Genomic DNA, 24,874 nt, shown 5'->3' on the forward strand with positions numbered 1-24,874 from the left:
TCAATAACAGTGAAAGTATTTAATAATTCATATTTATCTTTAACATTTAAATGTCATTATTCAATAATATTTTCTATTAAATATTTTAAATATTTGTTTTGTATTTAAAAATACATAAATAAATAATGTTTTTTTTTATCTTTCATATTATAAATATTTGTTTATTACTCTCTAAATTTTTTTCACAATTAAAACAATAGAGAAAAATTATCAACTATTTGTTGTTTTATATAAAATTCTATTGTTATTTTATTTAATAAATGTTGATACATTATTATTGTTATTTGGTTTTTATATTTAATTTTTTCGATTTTTTGGTTTTATATGAATTATTATGTACTACTTTGTTCATGTTTATTTCTTTGTTGCTGCTTTTGAAATAAATATAAGTCTTAATGTCAATGATTAAATTATAGCAGTTTTATTAATTTTTTTTGTTTAATTTTAATTATGTGTTGTTTTTTATTGTTATTTAATTAAATATACATATTTTGTTAGTTGTTTTAGTAAATGGGTTTTAATGGCAATTTTATTTTTTTGTCAACATTGTTTAACATGTCTAATATATAATTTATTTTTAATTTTATTTATTGTTTGTCTAATATTTTTTTTTTTTTATTTTTTAAATATTGTTTTGTCATTTATTTAGCCAATATTGTTTTGTTTTTATTTATTTGGTATTGCTTGAGATTGTCGTTAATTTTTTTTAATTATTCTCTTTTTTGTAATTATTTACATGGTTAAGTGTATTAAGAGATTAATTTATATATATTTTTGTTTAAACTAAATAAATATTTTGTTGTTTTTTTATATATTTATTATTATACAATTGGCACCTTTATACGAAGCATTGTCTTTCTCTATTCTGTCACAAAATATTTTTTTTTTATTTAAAATTTTAACAAATTTCCAGTTTGAAGAAGAGCAAAAAAACAAAACAGTTTAATTTCAAAGTTAGTTTCAGAGGAAAACCCCAAAATTTTAGGCTATAATTTAGCGTTCATTTACTACAAGGTTGGCATATGTGAAATTTCTAGTCTATATTCTCGACCATAGGTTAGTCTATAGTCTGGACTATAGTTTTGTTTATAGTATGGACTACATTATAGTTTTTAATGTGAACAATAGTAGAGTCTTTGGTATAGATTATAGTATAGCCTATAGTCTAGTTTTTAGTCTAGATTATTGTCTAATTTATATTCAACACTATAGGATGGTCTGAATTATAGTTTTGGCTATAGTCTTGACCATTGGGTAGTCTATAGTCTAGACTATAGTTTCGTTTATAACCTGGACTACATTACAGTCTGTAGTGTGAACTATAGTTCAGTCTTGGGTATAGATTACAGTCTAGCCTATAGTCTAGTATATAGTCTAGTCCTCAGTCTAGACTATTGTATAGATTATAGTCTAGCCTTTGGTATAGATTTTAGTCTAGCCTATAGATTATAGTCTAGTCTTTGGTATAGATTATAGTCCAGCCTATACTCCAGTTTTTGGTCTAGTCTATAGTCTAGTCTTTAGTCTAGACTATTGTCTAACTTACTTCCAAGTCTATAGGATGGTCTAAATTATAGTTTAGGCTTTATTGTGCATTAAGTGTTAGTCTATAGTCTGTAAAGCAGTCTGATGTATAGTCATTAGTCTGTAGCCTACAATATATTCTAGTTTGAAGTCGATACTATTATCTAGTCTATAGTGTAGTAGACTATTGCCTATATAAATATATAGGCAAGTCTGCAGTCTGCACTATAGTCTACATATTACATGAAGGGTATGAAGGGTATATATAGCCTAATCTTGTTGCGATTCATTAGTCAGGACAATAATCCAATCTATAGTATGAACTGTTTTCCAGTGTCGCAAGTCAGAACTATAAGCAGTCTGTGGTCTAGACTAGACTAAAGTTTATATTCTCAACTATATTATGGAGAGCCTAGAGCATATTCTACTATCTTGTAAAAACCACGGTCGGATCTATAGTCAGAATAATAGTTTACTCATATCTGGACCAGGCATGATATAATTAATTACATATCAATTACAATTACTTGTGATGTGTAATAACTAATTACAATTATTTGTAATTGTAATTTAAGTTTCCTCAATTACAATTATTTTTATTGTGTAATTGACCTATAATCAGTTACAATTACTTGTAATTGAAATTTACTAATTGCAATTGCTTATAATTGTATTACCAATTACCATTAAATCTAATTAAAGGAAAAAAATTAATTACAAGTAATTGTAATTGGCACTAACTCAATTACAAGTAATTGAAAATTGTTTGAATACAATTACAAGTAATTGTAATACAATAAATTGTAATACAAGTAATTGTAATTGGCACCGTCACAATTACAATTACGAGTAATTGTTGGATATTACTTTATTACAATTCCAAGTAATTGGAAATTGCTTGAATTCAATTACAAGTAATTGTAATTAGTAGAGTTTCAATTCGAATCATTACCCCCAAGCTAGACTATAATCTGCAATACAGTCTACTCTAAAGGCTGAACTTTATGTTAAATTTCTGCAGCATTACTACAGAGAACAATAAATCTGTTATTTAAATTTCCAGCAATTTAACTAAATATATTGATTAGTTTAAAAATTGTTTTAAAAACTTTTAAGCATTTTAAAGAAATTTCATTTATTTAAAAAGAAATCACTTTTAGAAATTTGTTATAAAAAAATAACTATAACTAAATTAGTACTAAATACTTTAGAGAAATTAATAACACTTTTAAATAAATAAATATCATTATATCAAAGAAATATAAACAAAATTTTAAAGATAAATCTCTTTTCAATTAAAAACTAAATCAATAAAGCATTAAGATTTGTCATTTTTTCATTGTGTAAGTGTATGTGTTTTTGAAATAAAAAATTTTTATCAATTATTTACAATAAACTTAAAACTCTCTTTGATATATTGCAATTATGTTCAACTTTAGTAAATTTGTGTATTTTAAAATTCAATTACAGAAAATTAAATTTGTAAAAATCAATAAAAAATATGATAGATATAAAGTTATCTAGAAATCTTGAATTTTAAACTTTATTCTTATAAGAATAACAGTATTTAATAAGGAACAAACCAGCTATAAAAATTGAATGTATCATGAGATAAAATTATTTTTAAGAAAAATATAGTTTTGTGAGAAAAGAGTCAAAAATAAAAAATAAAAAAAAATGTAAATGAATTTAATTATGTGTAACTAAAAACCAGCAATTTTCATCTCATTTCAACTATCTGTACATTTTAATAATTTCTCTAAATTTCTGTTGATTTTTAAACATTTCAATCTTATCTAAAAACTACAAGAATATAATTTTGTCCATTAGGCTTATATCTGTTTTTCTTTTAATGTTTTGTTTTCTTTTTTGGAAAATGTTTTGTATTTTTTAAGCTTATTCAATAATATTTACAAAATGTATTTATTTATATTTCTTAAATTTTTTGTTTGTTTATTTTTTATAAAATTTTTTTGTTTAACGTTACAAGTATGGATTAGAAAAAAATAAATCAAAATAGAAATAACTACAACCACACAATTTTCACTATGATTTTGTTTGTTTTGTTTTACATGTTAAATATTTTTTGTTGTTGTTCTCATTTTTGATTGTACAGTATGTGAGAGGGGGACGTGTATAGGGAGTAGGGGAACCTTAGTTAATATTCCTTGTATGAGTATGAAGACTTTGTTTTGGTTGATGTGATGTTTTGTTGTTGCTGTTGTTTTTTATTCATGTTGCTGTGATGTTTATTTTGTGATGTTGAGCTTAAGTTGAGTTGACTGGATAAATTTGTTCTTGTTTTTATTGCTGCTGCTGCTGCTATTGTTGTTGATAGGTTTTTGGAAAGTATTTTGTTTTCGGTTATGTTGCTGTATAGGAATCCAAAAGAGTGAACATAATGCTGGAATCCTTCATGAAGTTCCACTCTATACACATAAATTCAAACAAACGTATGAGAGAATGTTTTATTTGCAGCAGTATTGTTGGCACATTAAACCATTGTATGTGCAAATGTAGGTGTCTTTTGTTGATGTTGTTGTTGATGCTGCTGTTGTTGCTGTGTTACGGCAGTTGTATTGGTTTTATTGTTATTCTTATTCCATTTGTTGACATATGCCAACGGTATTTCAATTTGTATTTCCTGGATATTATCATCATTGTCCTCATCATCGTCATCTGCAACACCACCACTGCCACCAGCAGCTTTAGCTTTATTGCCACTATTTGTTTTGCTACCACAACTACTACCACCTCTTTTATCCAGCAACATTTTGTTTTCTTTATTCTTTAAACTCTCACTACGCCACGTCTCCAGTCGTATGGTATGCGAGGGTGTTGTTAACAATGTCATAGTTTGTGGTGAACCACTGGAGCCACCACTCGTTCCCAATAAATGTAAATTTTGCATTGATGCTGATGTGGGTGTGGGAGTAGGCGCTAACAGCGCCTCATCCCTACATTATAAACTTTCCACTAACTGACTAGTACGACGCTGTGGATGATTGGCATTGAGGTAACTTTCGGAGTAAACACTTTTCGCACGATTGTCATAACGCAGACTACTGCGTCTGATGTCAATGTCCAGTGGCATATGACGATCTTTCCACCAATTGCAGAATAGACACTGTAGTGTATTGCGGAAAGCTTCTCGAAAGTCACGATTGAAATAAGCGTATATAAGGGGATTTAGGGTGGAGTTGAAGTAACCGATCCAAAACAAGATGGCTACAACTATATCGGGTACTGTACAGGCATCACATAATGTGGTTATGGTGTACCTGGAATTGGAAAAGAGCATTTAGTATTTGTCAATTTCTAAGAAACTGTTGTGTGTTTTAATATTTTGTTAATATTAAACAAATATATTATTCAGAATATAATATATAGTATATGTACGTATATATTATTTTCATTTTTTGTAGTTTTAAATTATTCAGGTTTATGTGGTTTAAACCCAAAACATTTCTCTGTCATAAATTTTCAGAGAAAATATTTTATTGGAGTTTTTTAACATTCTTTTTTATTACTGCTTTAAAATATTTCTATACCATTATTATTTTTTCTTTTTTTTAGATAATATATTGTTTATTTGTTGTTTATTTTTATTATAAACTAACGTTCTACGTTCATATGTTCATTTAAAATGTGCAAAAATTATCAACGGGTTTAAAATTTATTGATATTAAACTTAACAAATAAACTTTATACATAGTTTAATAAGTAAATGTTGTAAACTGTTAAAAAATGTTAAAATTATATTAAAGGCAAAAAAAAAAAAAAAAATTGTGGTGACGGCTATTAAAATTGTGAAAATATTTGTAATTATAGCGTTAGTTAATTTTAATATAATTTAATTATGTAATGAAAAATGCAACTGTGTAGTATTACGAATATATTCTGCACACTTTGACTATTTTACTCTGTAGATTGTAGATAACATTTTACGTACTATATAGACTAAAGTTAGTAAACCACAGCGTCCACAGCGTATAACACCTATGTTCTGTAGAATTAGCGACCATAATCTGTTGACTGTAGCAACTGCAGTTTGTAGGCTATATCAACTATAGACTATAGTGATTAAAGTATGTATACTATTGCAACTGCAGCGACAATAGTCTGTAGACTTTAGCGACTGTAGTCTGCAGACTATAGATTGCAGATAACAGTTTACGTCGGCTAACGTCTGTAAAATATATAGTGTTTAGACTATAGCAGCTATATTCTCTAGACTTAGCGACTATAATCTTTTGACTATAGCAGTAGTTTGTAGACTATATCAACTATAGACTATAGCGATTAAAGTATGTATACTATTGTAACTGCAGCGACAATAGTCTGTAGACTATAGCGACTATAGTCTAGATTATAGCCATTATAGCCTGTATAGTCTAGATTATAGCGTCTACAGTCTAGATTATAGAGTCTATAGTCTGTGGGCTATAGCACCAGTAATCTATAGACTACATTGGCTTCAGTTTGTTGACTAAAGCGGCTACAACCTGATGATTTCAGCAATTATAGTCTGTAGACTATATCGAGAGAGTTATATGGACCAACTATTATAGTCTATAAACTATATCAACTTCGTTCAGTGGACTGTAGCAACTATTGTCTGTCAACTCTAACGACTGTAATCTGTGAACTTTAGCACCTATAATTTACAGACTCTGGCGATTAAAGTATGCACACAATTGCAGCTACAGCGATAATAGTTTGAAGACTATAGTGACTATAGTCCGTAGTCAATGAAACGACTTTAGCGCCTATAATATATGATCAGCTTCAGTCTGTGAACTATAGCGACTATAATATGTTTACTATAGCAACTATAGTAAAGTATAGCATAGCGCCATTTGTCTGTATATATGTAGATACCATAGTGCTACTATAGTCTTTAGACTATGGCTGTCATAGTCTATATACTATAGATACTATACTTTGTATACTATAGCTACTATAGTCTGGAGACTATAGCTACTACAACCTGGAGACTATAGCTACTATAATCTGGAGACTATATCTATCATAGTCTGGAGACTATAGAACGAATATAGTCTAGATTATAGCGAGGATATAGCGACTATAATCTGTAGACTTTAGCATATTTCATGTAAACTATCTTAATTAAGTTATATGAACTTACAACTATAACCCATAAACTATGGCCACTATAGAGACTTTTGCCTATTTAAAATAGCGACTACAGGGTGCTGACTGTAGCTACTATTTAGATATAATACGTAAAGCACTTCTCTTCAGATTGAAAATAACGTAATGTTATAATTTTTTTTTTAATATTTTAATTAAATTATTATTTTAATATAATAATATTATAAAATACTTACCACAAAAAGAATGGCAGCCAACAGAGTATGAATGTACCCATAATTATACCTAAAGTTCTTGCAGCCTTGTGTTCTCGTTTCATTTTAATTAAATGTTTATCTTTCGTTGGTGTATGATCCTGTTCGACCTCATGCAGTGTTAATGTCTTCGAAGAACCAGAACCGCTTAAAGCTTCACCTAATTCATGAAAGTAGATAAATTTAGCAAAAGGTTATTAAAAAAATACAACAAATTTAAGGAAAGAAACAATTATTAAAAAAATGTATGTTTAAATATAAAACATTAATACTTCTTGATAAATTTTTTTAACAGCATTTTCATGTAATAAACTCATTTATTTAGATAAATTTAAAACATATATACACACACATAGTAATTCTAACACTAATGTGTGCGAAAAAAATATGTATATTGTGTATACATAATATTTTTTTTTTGTTTAACGATATAATTAATATAACTCATACGCTACCAGAACTTTTTTCATGTTTATTTAATAATAACAAACTTTTGCCATTTATATTAGAATTTTTGTTGTAATGTATTATACACTTTGTTGCATGTTTCTATTAAGTTGCGAGTTGCAAAAAAAAAACAACTTCTGACTAGTTCTTTATTAACGTTTTATCTTTTAAGTTGCAGGTTATATAAAAACATATGTTTGTATTTAATATTCAGTAACTGTTCCATTAACAGTATTTTACACCTTATCTTAATGTCCATAAACATGCTAAGTACACCTGTAGGCTAACAAAACTCTATGTCTGTTCACACACATAAATTACTTTTACATGTATGGAATTCGCACACAAACACTAGTATTTGAAACTTTCTTTTATGTATGTATATGTTTTCCATAGTTGTTATCTGGTGTTTAAAAACCCGCATTAAAGAAACTATTTTAGGAAATAAGTTTGTTGTAAAATAATGGCAAAATAATATTCTATAGAAGCCTATTAGAACGGAGGCTATATTTACTTGTGTATTAGACTGTATAAAATGGGTTTATTGGCGATGTGTAACTATTAGTGTGAAGCATAGATATCGATATAAAGATTTAATATGGCGAATAAACAACAAACAGGATATTAATGAATAACTTATTTACATAAAGGTTTATACAAGTCTTCAAAGTAGTTTGCTGACTATATGATGTATATTAGGACAGACTGTAAGAACTGTAATCTTGTTGACTACTGAAACTGTGGTCTGTTGACTATAGATTCTAGTCTCCTCTACTGAATTTAGCTTATATGGTTTACAGAATTTAGATACCGCCTGTAGTCTAATTTCTATTGAGACTAAAGTCTTAATTCTTATAGTTTAACTTTAAACAGCATTCAAATACATTAAAACATCATTTAGTAATTTTTCGACAATTTGTATTCACTTCGTGTTTTTTGGTGGAAATTAATTATTCCAGTCATTTGACTTTACACCTGCATACAATACAAAAAAACTTTGCACTTTACAGTTAACACCTTAGGCCAACATTTTGTCTCTTGCATTCTATTTTCCACCTCAATTTTAATTACACATTGTCGCAGAAAAAAAAAAATATTGCAACAAATGAAAATGTGTTGCAGAAAAAGAAGAAGAAAAATTCATGAATTTTTCAATAGTTTTTCTACTTACTTCCGGTTCCGGCAACAGTTGAATGTCGATGCATTAACATTGCATTACCATGACGCATCATCATTTGTTTCTCCTGACGATTTGCCTCACGAAATATTGCCAAATAGGTGAAAATCATAATGGTACACGGTATCCAAAATGATATTGAACTAGAGATGACACAATACGGTTTATTTACAATGAACTCACAGCGGTCCGGATGTAATTTCACGAAATTCTTATGATCATCGGTGGTATACCAACCAATAAAGATGGGCAGGAAGGATAGTAGAGCTGGCGAAATCCATGTATTGAGTATCATAATGCCAACAACGCGTTTTGTCATGCTAATCGGATACTTTAACGGCTTAACGATGGCATAGTATCTGAAAGATGCAAATAAGAGACAGAGTGAAAAAAATGTAAAGCACAGAAATTAAACTGGTGTAAAAAAAATGTATAGAGGACCAGTGCGAAACATGGAAAATGTAGTATGGAGATTTAAGTTAAAAAATGAAAAAATATTATTGCAACATTTATTCACACACACGTTGGTAAATGTAAATGTATGGCTGATTTTAGTATGTATTTTAGTGCCTGTTTTGTGCATGCCGGTCTGTTGACTTAAGACGGTTTTGTTTGTACTACATACGTACAAACATACATACATATTCACATTTACCTTTTGATAAATATACTTCTTATTTGGTATTATGATGGCCCATTTGTTGGTTGAATGCTGTGTAACCATTTTCATTTCATTGCTCTATTCAATTTTTTTCCCCTTCCCTATAAACCGTGAAGTGATATTGTAGCTATTCTTGACGTTTATATATTCTGGGTTGTTGTATGAATGTTTGCGAGGATTTGTGCATGAGTGTTTGTTTGGGTTTTATGCATTTATGCGATGACTACGATGATGATGATGACTGTTTGATTGTATAACTATGTATGTCATGAAATGGTTTTTATGTGTTACATGTATTTTCATGCACTATGGTTTAACGAAGGAAAAAATAAGTTTTGAATAATTTAAGGCGATATTTTATGCGTGGAAAATAGTTGTGAGGAATGCATACATTTAGTATTATTTATTTGGAAGCTAAAGCTCAAATTTCGTGGTGTAGTTAATGAACGAGATTCAACTAACTAACTAACTAACTAACTAACTAACTAACTAACTAACTAACTACTAACTAACTAACTAACTAACTACTAACTAACTAACTACTAACTAACTAACTAACTAACTAACTAACTAACTACTAACTAACTAACTACTAACTAACTAACTAACTAACTACTAACTAACTAACTAACTAACTAACTAACTAACTAACTAACTAACTAACTAACTAACTAACTAACTACTAACTACTAACTAACTAACTAACTACTAACTAACTAACTAACTAACTAACTAACTAACTAACTAACTAACTAACTAACTAACTAACTAACTAACTAACTAACTAACTAACTAACTAACTAACTAACTAACTAACTAACTAACTAACTAACTAACTAACTAACTAACTAACTAACTAACTAACTAACTAACTAACTACTAACTAACTAACTAACTAACTAACTAACTAACTAACTAACTAACTAACTAACTAACTAACTAACTAACTAACTAACTAACTAACTAACTAACTAACTAACTAACTAACTAACTAACTAACTAACTAACTAACTAACTAACTAACTAACTAACTAACTACTAACTAACTAACTAACTAACTAACTAACTACTAACTAACTAACTAACTAACTAACTAACTAACTAACTAACTAACTAACTAACTAACTAACTAACTAACTAACTAACTAACTAACTAACTAACTACTAACTAACTAACTAACTACTAACTAACTAACTAACTAACTAACTAACTAACTAACTAACTAACTAACTAACTAACTAACTAACTAACTAACTAACTAACTACTAACTAACTAACTACTAACTAACTAACTAACTAACTAACTACTAACTAACTAACTAACTAACTAACTAACTAACTAACTACTAACTAACTAACTAACTAACTAACTAACTAACTAACTAACTAACTAACTAACTAACTAACTAACTAACTAACTAACTAACTAACTAACTAACTAACTAACTAACTAACTAACTACTAACTAACTAACTAACTAACTAACTAACTACTAACTAACTAACTAACTAACTAACTAACTAACTAACTAACTAACTAACTAACTAACTAACTAACTAACTAACTAACTAACTAACTAACTAACTAACTAACTAACTAACTAACTAACTAACTAACTAACTAACTAACTACTAACTAACTAACTAACTAACTAACTAACTAACTAACTAACTAACTAACTAACTAACTAACTAACTAACTAACTAACTAACTAACTAACTAACTAACTAACTAACTAACTAACTAACTAACTAACTAACTAACTAACTAACTAACTAACTAACTAACTAACTAACTAACTAACTAACTAACTAACTAACTAACTACTAACTAACTAACTAACTAACTAACTATAACTACCTAACTACTAACTAACTAACTACTACTAACTACTAACTAACTAACTAACTAACAACTACTAAACTACTAACTAACTAACAACTAACTACTAACTAACTAGACTAATACTAACTAAAACTAACTAACTAACTAACTAACTACTAACTAACTAACTAACTAACTAACAACTAACTAACTAAACTAACTAACTAACTAACGAACTAAACTACTAACTAACACTAACGAACTAACTAACTAACTACTAACTAACTAACTAACTAACTACTGTAATCCACTGACTGTGTAGCCCCACTGATCACAGAGATCTGAATTCTTCTACCATACTTCATCAACTATAGCGACTTTAGACTACGGTATAGAGGGACTAGTCGATAATGGTGTACACCAAAAAGCGATACCTTATTACGGCAATTCAAAGGCACAATCCATTGTGTCCACATTACAATTATGCTCTTCTTTTATTCCATAAAGTTTTACCTCTTTTGTTATTGACATTTAAAGCGATTTTATTTCGATTGTTGTAGTATAAAGAGTGTGTGCAATAATTTGCATTTCCAAATATTCTTTTTTTTTTCATGGACTTGAAATTTTCCTATTTGTTTTCTTTCATATACGCAACTAAAACTGCTTCGTATTAGAGTGCATAATAAATGAAAGTTTTCTTAAACAAATATCAAACATTTTACCAGCCATTGAGATTTTCCAAATTCTACGTTATGCATTTGATGTGCATGAAAGATGCAGACAGGTACGGAAATGCCAAAGAAACATAGGAATAGGAAATGGGAAATAAAAGTAAATGCAATGTAAACTGTTAATGGCTGCCATTTAAAGAAGAAATGAAAGAAAAATGAAATGTTTGCAATTTCCATTTTCATTCATACGAAATGAAAATTGAAAAAATAAAATGTACATAAAACAAGAATACATTTTCAATGAGGTTAAGTGGTAACACTTAAAAGAAATACAAACACTCAACTTCAAACACATACATATTTGTTCATATACATATGTATGTACGATGTATGCTGTTATATAAAAATATTTTCTTAGGGTTTTATAAATTAAATTCAGTTGAATAAAAGAGTGATTGAGTGAAGTCATAGGTTGCATAAAGAAAACAAACATACGCTCATGTTTTCATCCTGTTGTAAACACATCTGCTTATTTTTTTTGGTAACACGTGCATTTTGTATTGAAAACTATGGATTTAAGTTTAATTTTATTATTTTTTTTGATTTTATTATACTTTTATTAACATAATATTAAATTTATATTATAGAACGAATTTTTTTTTCGACACTGCTTGAGGTTCTAGGTATACTTTTTAGAATTTGAGTTAATTAGTGATCTACAGAATATGTTGGATTTTAAGTGAAAAATTAGCAAAGAACATAGAAACAAACATATTGTATATAGTGACTTGGCAGAGATCTTTTGCTCAAGTAACAGCACGTATTTATAATATTTAAGTAATTTTTTTCTTAATTTTGACCGAAGTTATAGTTCATTTATGGCTATACATATATGAAATAATTGCAACTACTATTAAGTGTCAATCGTTATTAAAACTCTATAACCATTTATTTTTTTTTAACCTTTCTCATCACGCTAAATACTCTGACATGAACACTGATTAACTCCTTTGTGGTCGTTAAAATGTTACATATCAGATGCATTTGTATGAATTTTGATTCAACTCATTGTTCTTAATTACAATTTATGCACATTTACCATTTATATTGGATTTGTGCTGATGTTTGTAATGCATAGAATTAATGGTCCTATACCCATCTTTTTGTATACCAATCGGCTCAGAATAATTTTCTGATTCGATTAAGCCATGTTCGTCCGTCTGTTTGTCTGTCTGTCTGACTCTTGTAATACAACTACAGGTCGCAATTAAATACATATTACTTTTAACCCAAGGACGATCCCTATTGATTTTGGTTGCTATCGGTCCATTATTTCACCTTATTGGGATTTGGAGCTCATAATTCAGGCTCGAACCACGAACCTTCTGTTTGTTAAATGGGCGCCCTAAACAAATTTAAATTTCTTTGATCTTTTCTAATAATTACCTATAAAGCTAAATGAAATAGTGTGGATGATAATGACCAATCTTTACCAAGTAATGTATGAAATAATTACTACTCATTACTAAAAATTTAAGATTTTTTGCTGGGCATTCAATAAAATAATGTTTTAAAAGTGAAAAATGTTCGTCCATCTGTTTGTCTGTCTGTCTGACTCTTGTAATCAAGCATTCAATAAAATGATGTTTTTAAAGTGAGAAATTTAAAATCTCTTTTTTGTAATGCATGCAGTACTTCTCCGAATTAGGGCTTATAAATTGATATTTAGCATAATAATAGTCTGTTGAAAATAATTAATTTTATATGCGGTTAGAGCGCCATTTTACATAAATAAGAAATCTGGAAATCTTAATCTGGTTCTCACTTAGATCAGGAGATGATCAAATACATTCTGCCGATATTACTTTTAAATTTATTTGCCATCGATGTAGCATTTTTAATTTTTTCCATTTTTAAAATTGTAAAACTTCAATTACAATTACAACTAATTGTAATTGGTTACTGCTCAATTAAACATTACTAGTAATTCTAATTGGTTATTGCTCAATTACACATTACAACTAATTGTAATTGGTTATTGCTCAATTAAACATTACAAGTAATTATAATTGACCATGTAATGAATTACTTTATGTTGCCATTGCCTCCTAATACATTACTCGATTTACCTTATTTCTAACACTCAAAGTGTATTCCCATAATATTTCGAAATTGTTTTCAATTTTCTATTACGCTTTCAAGAGTGCTTGATTAAAATTTGAACAAATTTTGCAAATAAAATTGTGAAATTGAATGTACTATATGAGAATATTAAAATGTACGTGTGTATGTGTAAATTGTTAAATGAAAATGTGTGTATTCATACAGACATACATATATTCATTTATAAATTTATATTTTCAATTGATAATTACCTATCGACTGATATACAGCATAAATGCAATATACTCGCTGTTGAAAAGTAGACATCCAAACTATTCCACAAATCGCATAGGAATGGACTGAAAAGCCAACTGTAAAGAGAGAAATAACATTTTAATATTTGTAAAAAAATATAAATATTTATCAATTTTCTAAATTGCATGATGTTTATGGTGAACACTATATGAGGTTTTGTTTTTATTTGATTATGTTATTGAAGTTTGTGGCAATTAAAGTTAAAGAACACACCTAAACGTATGATACATGAGAAAATATTTGGTTTGTCATAAAATTTTTGAAAACATTTTCATGATATTTCTGTGCTGCTGCAATGTTTATAGGTTTATTTAAAAGTTAAAAATACAATTTTTGTTGTTTTGATTTAAGTTTTTAAAAATAGTTTTATTTTAGTCTATATAAACTAAACTAATAATAAGGCAATTTTTAAATGTGTCATTTAATAAGAGATCAAATTTAATCCCATTTTTCCTCCTTTAACTAATTAACAATTTACTCCTTCTTTTACTTATTTTTTACTAAGTAATTAGCTAAGTATTAAGTTTTTAATTTTCTATTTAATAAATTCATATTAAAAACTGTTGTGTTAGAATTTCATTAGCATGATTATGTTGCAATGAGTTATATTTACCATGAATTTATAAAAGTTCTTTCTCTCTGCCAGTATTGTTATTTTGCTATGTAATATCAACAATTTTATAGGTAAACTTTTACTTTTTATATAATACATTTTTTATATGTATTTTATAATTATGTATTATAATTAGACCATTAATTATGTGCACTGAAAATATAAATATTTCATTTCATTCTTTTTTTGCAGGTAAGGCTCATTTCAAATAATACTGGAATATGTTGAAACCTAGTAAAAGTTGCGAAAATCATATTAAGGTATTAAAAGTAATTATTAAGAGGATTTTAGTTTAGAACATATTAATTAAATATATTTTTTTAAAGGATATTTCTATTTAGAACATTTTAATCATAAATATAACAAAGTAATTTTAAAATAAGTCGTCTTAACTCTTTCACCGATGTCCCAAGATTTTTTTAAATTTTTGTCGATTTAGAACGTAACTTAGAGTTCACAGCTACAGTAATTGGTTACTTCCAAAGAAAAATAAGTGAATTTTTTTTTAGACATCATATTTATGCTAATAAAGAGTTCACAAATCGAATTATTAAAATTTAATTTAAAAATATATACGTTTAATTTTATAAATTTTTCACAATTAAAATTTTAAATAAATTCCGAATTGAATTTGAATATCGAACTGAAACCATTTTTAAATATAATTCTTCAAAATTATGTCTAATTTTAAACATTTTTTACATTTAACAAAATTTTAAAATTTCTTTAAAAATTCAAATTTAATTTCGATAAACATTAGTGCGGAACCATCCATTTCGGCGATAGTAAAGTGGAGCCAGTAGATATTTCCAAGGCGTTTGGTATAGTGTGGCATAGTGCACTTGTATCAAAACTAATTGCATTTGGTGTCAATAATAACTTCACTCGATTTATTTCGAGCTTTCTCAGAGATCGTACTATACGAGTTGTTATAGCTGGAATCTCATCAAATGAGTTCAATATTAATTCAGGGGTACCGCAAGGCTCCGTACTTTCTTCTACCTCATTTCTTGTCTTCATAAATGTTCTTCTGTGACAAACTTCCAACTATATCTACACTTTTGCCGATGACAGCAATATCTATCATTCTTTTTCATTCAATTATAGGCCAAGCTCTCTAGAGATTGGAGCAACGATGCGCAAATTAATCGCTTAATCATGACTTGATAAAAGTCTGGGTGGGATAAATATTAAGGAATCGGAAACTCTTAATGTTCTGGGCATTCAAATGTTTCGGTTTTTTTAAAACGGTGTAAGACATACTTTACTCCATCTGATCTCCTTTCTATTTATACCAACAGAAAATGGAATACAACTCTGATATTTTGGAGATACTCGACCGTGTACAAGAGAGCGCGAAGGTACTTATCAGTGACAGTAGGGTATCCAACTTTATTGATTCACTTGAGCACCGTTGTAACGTGGAGTGCATTTCACTGTTCTAACGATACTATAATCGGACGTGTTCCTCTGAAATTAGGAAACTCGTTCTCGATACCTGTATATTTTTAGGCACACCAATTTGTGGTCGATTGGCCAGTGGACCGCACAACACATTACTGGGAAAAATCATTCTTCAGCCGCACCGTTCGTGTGTGGAAACATATACTCTATACTGTGTTAAAATTACGAAAACTGAAAATATTATTAAAAAGCACAATTTCTGTTCAAAATTATAGTGAAATTTTAAAAACATTTTTGATACTTTTTAACATACATAATTCTATGGAATTTTTTAATTTCCAAGAAACTTAAAAAATACTAAATAAGTTAACATAATTAATTGGTTTATATTTTTCCCCCGAAAATAAACAATAATATTTATTCTCTATGACCAACAGAGTCCTGAACAATGCCACTAGCTTGATCCCTCTTGTGAATTGTTTCTTTTGTTTGTTTAGTTTCACAATTTTTTTGCTAATAGGCTTTCAAAAAAATTTAGTGGCCAGCAAAATCATGAAACTTTTATTAAAAAGTGGCCAATTTGATTTTATTTCAATACACTACAAGCTCGTAAAATGAATTTATTTTAACATGAATTTCTCTGCCAAAATTAAATAAAATAACAATACATTCATATGTCCACCCATGTATACATTAGGGTGTATGGTTTGTATGGAGAAAAAATAAGGTGTCAATGTCCCCACATTAAATTAAAGTTTAATTGGGTTTGAGCTACCGTTTCTCAAAATTTTTATCCAGACGTCAATATTTGGTGAGCTGGATAAAAAGGTCCTTTTTTGGGGTTTTTATATTTTTTTCATATTTCTTCCAATGTAATGATATAAAAATTTTACAAATAATTTTAAAATTTCGACTATTTATGCTGTTATTCAAAAAGTTTTGATATAGCGTTGAAATCGTCCCCCAAAGACCTTTCACATGATAACAAATTTGCATATGGGTTATTTGCCAGAAATATGGAAAAAAAAGTACCTTTTTATCCTTTGACCCAGCTCACGTCAGAACAAAAATTTTGAGAATTGCTATCTTAAAAAGAACTAAATTTTCATTTTCTTAAAGAATTTACATTTAACCATTAGTAGGGATGATAAAAATATATTCCTCCTCCTAATTTGTTGAGAATCGGCCCATATTTGACTTTATCCATAAATTGCTCAAATACATCGGAATTAAGGTAAAATTCGACATAAAAGATTCTTTATGAAAAATAAATCATTTTTAAAACATACTCATGGTGTAGGGTATGATACCCAAGTCGGCCATGCCTTTTTACTTGTTTTTAAATATATATATATATATTTTTGGTTTGTATGAACTACAGACAAAAATATGTATAAATAAAGAGTGATTGTTTTGTGATATCGGTAAAAAAATATAAATAACAGCTACAAAAACTATAAATAATAATAATAATAAAGCCAAAGGGGTGGGACTAAAAGGGTCTATCCCATCTATGCTGAAATCTCTTTAGACCATCACAGAGAACCTGTACCGCATCCAAATGATTCATTTGAAACCCAGAACATGGGGTCTGACCTAAAAGCGTAATTTTCCATCATAACAACTCTCGTCCACACGTCTGTTTCGATCGATAAATGATATCCGAAATTAGCTTAATTCATTCTCAGCCTCAAAAGAGGAGTAGCAAAATCCACATATTTCAAGAAAGATTGAAAAAGTTCATAGCTTATACTTTTTAATAAATTTATATTGTAAAAATGTTTCAAGCGAAAAGTTTTATTTTGTAAATAGTATTACGAAAGAGAAAACCCTTTATGCAATTTACACTGTTCTCTGTTTCCCTATTATAATTTTGTGCAACAAAAAAAAAAACTTTGCAAATTTTTGTTTTTAAATTCCACGATAAAAAATACTTGTTAAGTTTAAAACTTATTCTGTTGGTTTTTGGTTTGGTTTTAATTTTATATAAAAAAAACTATTACATAAACAATTGGGAAAAATATGACTTTGTATTCATTTTAACAAGCAATATAAGAAGAATAAAGGAATTTTGTTAATTGTAAAATGTTTATTAGGCTGGCAGCAAAAAACTTCGGGAAAGTTAAATTTCAGAAGATTTTATTTTATAATTTTATACACATATTTCGGCAGCCAGTTACTATAGTGCAACAGCATTCCAGCAAAACATATTCAGCTGTTGTTTCACCAACTAAACTTGATTATATGAAAGGAGTGAAGGATTTCAACTAATTTATGTGCATGCAAAATTCATAAACATTTCTAAAAGTATGCAACAAGAAAAACAATAACAACATTTAACATTTTAACACTAGATGGTAAAAGAGAATAAAAAACAACACAACTAAACTTTAAGTAGACCAACCGGAGCGTGTAAAACTTATACAACTTTTGCTAGTATTTTTAAGTTGCAAAGAAGGTAACCTTAAACGTTCCTTTACAATTTCTACTCGCATAAGTAACAGAAGTTTTGCCCCCTCCCCAAAAAGAAAAAATAAACTTAATAATCCTTGTACTCGTATTAGCATTTTATAAAAACCAAAGGACAACTTAATATTTTCTTTAGTTAGTTTTAATATTTTTATCTTACATCAATTAAGTTTTAGCATTAATTCATATTAAGACTTAAGGTAAAAAATGTATGCTGGTATTTAATAGGACCATTATTATTATTTAAAGTCACTTGCTGCTATATTGCAAAAATATAATAATTTTTCGTACCATAAAGTTTTACAAATGCAATTATTTTTTTAGTTCTTTTATAACCCTTGTCACTTTTCACTCTTTGAAAATATTAAAAGCCTAATTTATTTTAATTTTCTTCTGATTGAAGTATTCTGTCTCTCTTCTTTAAGAATCGTTTTTAATGCACTTTTATTTAATTAATTTAAAAACGTGTTTCTTTTACCTCTACTTTATAGTTCTTTTACCATTAAGTTATATTTTTTTTGAACAACTCAAAAGGAACTACAAAAAACTGAGAAAAAATATGCCATGACCAAGATATTTTTTCAATGTGAATCTCATTTTTTTTTTGCTACTTTACACTTTTTTTTACAAACAACATTTACTTTGTAAAAGTTATTTTAAAAAAGCATACAAAAGGACATTTCTATCTTTTTTGCACTCAACACATGCATATTTACATAACTATACTTGACTGTTACTAACATCATCACAACGCATCAACCACATCATTGCTATCATCATAATCCTCAGCTTCTTCTTCATCATACTCAATAACAGTGAGAAATATACTTTTTCTTTAACAGAAACAAAGCGAACAAAATGTAAACTACAAAAGGACCTTTAAATGCAATTCAAAATAAACAGAAATCCAAAAAAAAAAAATGTTGCTTCAGATGACGACTACTTTTGTTTGATTGAGTGTTTTAGAATGTGCTTAGAACTGGAAATGATGATTGTTGCTTTAGTGTGGGTGTTTTTTTTTATAGTGTAGTAGGTTTTTATTGTTTGTTTAAGTTTTTTAAGTATTCCAGTTACTAGCACACTTTCACTGTAAATAAATATCCTTTTAGAGTGACCAATTTAACACTTTAAAAATTTTACAAATTAAGAAAAAGTTTTTTGAAAAACTAGGCAATTTTCATCAGAAAACATTTTTTTTTCTATAAAATGAAAACTTGTTGAAAGATTTTGTCAATAAGAATATTTTTATTGAAACTATTTTTAAAACGATTTTTTCTATAGAAAATTTATCGTAAACTTTCTAAAAGAAAAAACTTTTCGAAAATGTTCTAAAAAATTATCCATAAACTAAAATTTTTATTAAAAATTTTCTATAATTAGAACATATTTTATAGAAAGTGTTCTATAAAGTGAAAAGATATCGCAAATTTTTTATAAAGAGAATTTTCTATAGAGAGAATATTTCCTTAAATAATAGAATTTATTGTATAAAACAAATATGAAAATTTTCTATACAATTTTTTGAAAATAAAACTTATTTTCAGAAAATATTTGTTAAACATTTTCTATAATTAAAAACTGTACGGAAAAAAGCTGAAAATTTCACGAAAATACATCGTAAATTCTATATAAACTTAAATTTTTTTTTGTAAAATTTTTGTTAACAAATAAATTTACCGAAAAATTCTATAAAGAAAAAATCTTCTGTAAATATTTTTTTTTCAAAAACTTCTTATATAAAGAAAACTTTTGAAAAATTTTATAAACAAAATCTATTGATCAAAAATTGTAAATATTTATTTCCTAAACAATTTCTTCATACTCTTCACCACTTTTAAGGGTTTATTGCGTTTGTGCTATTTGTAACGCTATATCCGTCCTTCCGTCTATAAGTCTGTCAGTCCGTCTCTTTAAACCTTGTAATCAAACTACTGGATGCAATTTTAACGTCACCTGTCTGACATTACCCTTGTTTGGGTCTATGCTCATAGGGACTATTATGGAAATGAACAGGCAGGATCTGAACAACGGGATCTGCTCTTGATATCTCCAACGCTGTTTCAGTAGCAACCCCGTTAGCTTTTATCAAGATGAGTATCCTCAGATTCTATCTTCAAAAGGCTGAAAATATGATATTATGGCCCTCCTTCAATGAGAAACGCACAAGACTCCTGTTAAACCGAAGTAGACGGGATATATCGAGATTGATAGCAGTAATAACAAGATACTCGGTGCTAGGCAGACATGCAAGTCGGCTAAGGCTATCCTTCAATGAACACTGTCGAAATTGCAGAGAAAGATACGGTCCTCCATCTTCTCTGCGAATGTCCTGTCCGTTAGAAGAAACCGTTTTCTGGGCAGTTACTTCATATCTAACTTTGATGACATCCCGAGATTTCTCACTGCTAGATCTAATACTATATAATACTACATATGACGAGTGGAGTGGTCCGGTGAAAACGGAGTCTCTTCGACTCTATTTGACTGTTCGCGCGCACTGAAGTACCATTTTGATTATGAAAAATAAATCACATTTCATTATCATAACCGGTATATGGTATTATATGATCGGCCACACCTGACTATAATTTCTTACTTGTTTTTCTTGCAGCTTGAGCGTAATAAATATTCTTGTCCTGCTATTAAAACAAATTTATGAATAAATTTCTCGTAGTTTTTTTATACCCTACAAAAATATAATAGTGGAGACGGTTTATGTTTGTGCTGAGGTATGTAACGCATAGAAATATTGTTTCTACAGCCTCCTTAAAGTATATCAATTGATTCATTATTTATTTTCTATGTCGATTGTAAGTCGACAGTTAGTCCGTCCGTCCATGTAAACTTGTAAGCAAACTGAATGACATTGGGCACATAAGCTTCCTTGGACTCAAGGATGAAGCCAATTGAAAATAGTTGAAATCGAACTACTATTACTGCCTCTTTAGACTTTGAAGCTCTTACAATAATCATCTCAAAAATTAACACGAGAGGCCTTAACTTCCTTATAAACACTAGTGATGCAATAAAATGGTAGGTTAGCATATCGTCGGCCATGGCCGACCACTTATTTTTTGTTATTTTGTATTTCAGTAAAAAAAATATTGTGTAAAAAGTTGCATTGTAACTTAGACATTGAGTAAAGTGTATGACAAAGAATTAATGGTTTACCTTGACAATACAGTGAGGTGCAAAATGGTGTAAGCATTTACTTGAATAGGAATAGTCTTACATGAAATAAAAGTCGTAAAAAAATATATACATATGTATATGTATGTATACTTTACACATTAACACCTTCAAAGTTTTATTTAGCTATTTTGTTTTTTTGGTTTTACTTTTTTTATACTATCATAAAATCTGCATAAAAATAGCTGTCAATTGTCCATGCATATGAAATTTGTTTTCTACCATGGATGGATTTTATAGTTTGTAGGTACATAAATTCTATACAGTTGCTTGTGTTTCATGCATGATAGTACCGTACGAAAAAATTTATGTACATTCATTCACTTATTTCGCAATTGTTTACGACTGTTACAAACTGCATTTTTTAGTCATATATGCTTAAGTGTATATTAGGGTGGAGTTAAACTATTAGTTTTTGCGATTTCTCTCACATTACATTTAGATTTATAATATGCAATTTTATTGCCTGGAAAGTGTGATTTTAAGTTGAAAGATTAGAGTTTTTTCTTATATTTTGTTTTCATCGGTTGTACCCTAATATACTTCTTAAACATACGTTTGTATACATATATGATTGTATGAATATATTATTGTTTTGCGAAATACATATAGGCATACATACAACATATTTTCTCCAAAAGAAATCATTTTTATACACGTATAAAATATACACTTGCATAATTCACATGTCTACTGCATGTATGTATTTACGGACGGAAAAAATTAAAATGTGAATGAATAAATTCATTCATACATTCGTTTGCAACATTTTTAACTTTTACATTTTTGCTTATGTATTTTTTTTTTTTTCATTTTTTGATTAACAACATCATTCTCGTTCTTCTCTTGTTTTTATGTATTTGAAATTCTTAAACTATTTTATATCCGTAGTGTATGTTCTTACATATTTTTTTGTGTCAACATTTGAATCAGATTCTTAATCACTTAAATTTTCAGATTTACTCCATAATGTCTGAATGTGTTAACAAAATGCAATGAAAATACCCTAGGTATTCATAACCACCCGGAACCGTATAGAAATTTATTAAAACTTAATAAATGCTTAACAAAAACTATAGTTTTTTTGTTTGTAATTTTCTAAAAATTCCAAAAACTATATTCAAATATACTCAAACATACATTCAAGAAATCCTATTACTTTTGTATAAATGTTCTGATTTTTGAAAAAAAAAATGATTGTCCATTGTTTAATATTTGAAATTAATCTCTCTAGTGTTAAATGAATAGAAATAAACTGAAGGTATTCTAAAATTTGTCATTCCCAACACTTCCATTTATTATTTTCATATCTTACGCCATTATAGTGGAAATTGTAGGTATTATGCGTCTGGTAATAGCGATCCTACACCCACCGTAAAGTATACAAGTCAGCTCATATTTACTATCGAAACCGATTAAGTCATGTCTGTCTGTCCATGTGTATATTTTCCATCTCTCCATAATTGACTCAAGCCACTATAAAAAAGCCTCTTCCACTTATAATCGTCATAATATATGCCGTATTAATATATATTTTGTAATAAAATTCAGTAAAATTACGTTTATATTTTCCGACCCTATAAAGTAGGGTAGAAGGGGGACCATACGCCACTTTTTTTGAGGCGGCCTCAAATTAAAACCACAATACATATTCTTAATTTTTTTCTTGGTTCGGATACTTAGATATGTTGGCTTTAGTTTTATTCCTTGAAATATTTTCACAGCCCTTTGAAAAACAATTAATCATGTCTGCCTCCCATCATATGTAAAGTTAATGTTTCAAATTTTCAGGGATGATAGATAATCGATAAACGAAAACAAAATTTAATAATGCGATAAAAGTAATACCACTCAATCGATGCGTATTAATGTACAGAACTCAAGAAATAAAAAAAAATATATTTTTTTGAATGATCCTCAGTTCCCTACCAGCGAATGAAAATCCTGTCCTCAGTATAATTTTTGAAATATAAAATATTTTCGAATTTTTCGAAATGGGTTTCAAATATTCAAGTAACTTTGAGCTGATTATGGGAAAAATAATTTTAAAATTTTTGTAGAATATTTTTGGTCCAAAAAATTAATTTTATCGAAATGGGTGTCAAAATTGTAGTAATTTTTATCTCATACAGAAAAATATTTAAAAAATAGTTTGGCAAATGGTTTAGTCCATTTCAGACAATAAGACAATAAATGTCGGTTTGTGAACCAGAAATACACTAAAAAAAATTTTAATTATATTTCCCGCGACAAGCTCAAAATTACGGAATTTTTGACACCCAATTCGTAAAGATTGCAGAAAATGTTTTTGAACATATTGTACTGAGATCAAGATTTTCAATCGCAGGTAGGGAACTGAGGACCTTTTAATTTTTTTTATTTTTCTCGTATTTAGCACATTGAAACGCATCGTTTTAGAGGTATTCCTTCTAAAAAGTGGTACACGGGACACCCTATTAAGCAAGGTCCATCTGTCTGTCTGTCCGTCTGTTGAAATCAATTTTCTGAAGACTCCAGATATCTTTGGGATCCAAATCTTTAATAATTCTGTCAGACATACTTTAGAGAAGTTTGTTATTGAAAATCAGCAAAATCCGTCCATAAATAACGGAGATATGAGCAAAAATCCGAAAATTTCATAAAAAAACAGAAAATTTTTAGCATGCTTTGACGAAACAACAACAATCGTTTGTTTGGATGTATGTTGGTTTCATTGCTTCGCGTATTTTGTTTCGCTTGGCGTTGTTGTGGTTGTTTTTTGTTTTGTTATTGCTAAAGTAATGGTTGAGTCGGGAAAAATTATATAAATTGAAATTATATAAAATTAATCTTTTTTTATACACACTATAGTGAGGGGTATATAAGATTCGGAAAAGGCGAATATAGACTCCTTGCTGTTCTATTTGTTTTTTTCCTTTTGCATTTTTTTACATTCATATTGTCATATTTTTAATCAAGATACATTTTAAATATTTTTTTTTCACAAAATTTGCATATCCCAGCAAAAACATAAATTTAAAAAGTAAGGGGTTAAAAAGCTTAAATTTACTTATACAATAAATGAGTTCCATTTTAAATTTTACAGATTTTCCCTCATATGTACAAAA

General features: G+C 28.2%; 1 protein-coding gene across 1 annotated transcript in view; it reads right to left on the minus strand.

Annotated features, from left to right (window-relative positions):
• Window positions 1-1,154: 1,154 nt before the first annotated feature.
• The window catches only part of LOC119612349 (octopamine receptor beta-2R-like), a 42,924-nt gene continuing 19,204 nt past the window's right edge, over window positions 1,155-24,874 (minus strand). Inside the window, 4 exon segments of the mRNA XM_037968151.1 lie at window positions 1,155-4,805; window positions 6,876-7,053; window positions 8,512-8,876; window positions 14,050-14,148. Coding sequence (XP_037824079.1) covers window positions 4,019-4,805; window positions 6,876-7,053; window positions 8,512-8,876; window positions 14,050-14,148 — 1,429 coding nt within the window. The 3' untranslated portion in view covers window positions 1,155-4,018.

This window comes from Lucilia sericata, unplaced genomic scaffold (assembly GCF_015586225.1).
Source record: "Lucilia sericata isolate MDLA Ls3-8-SP2 unplaced genomic scaffold, ASM1558622v1 Contig001654F_arrow, whole genome shotgun sequence".
Lineage (NCBI taxonomy): Eukaryota > Metazoa > Arthropoda > Insecta > Diptera > Calliphoridae > Lucilia > Lucilia sericata.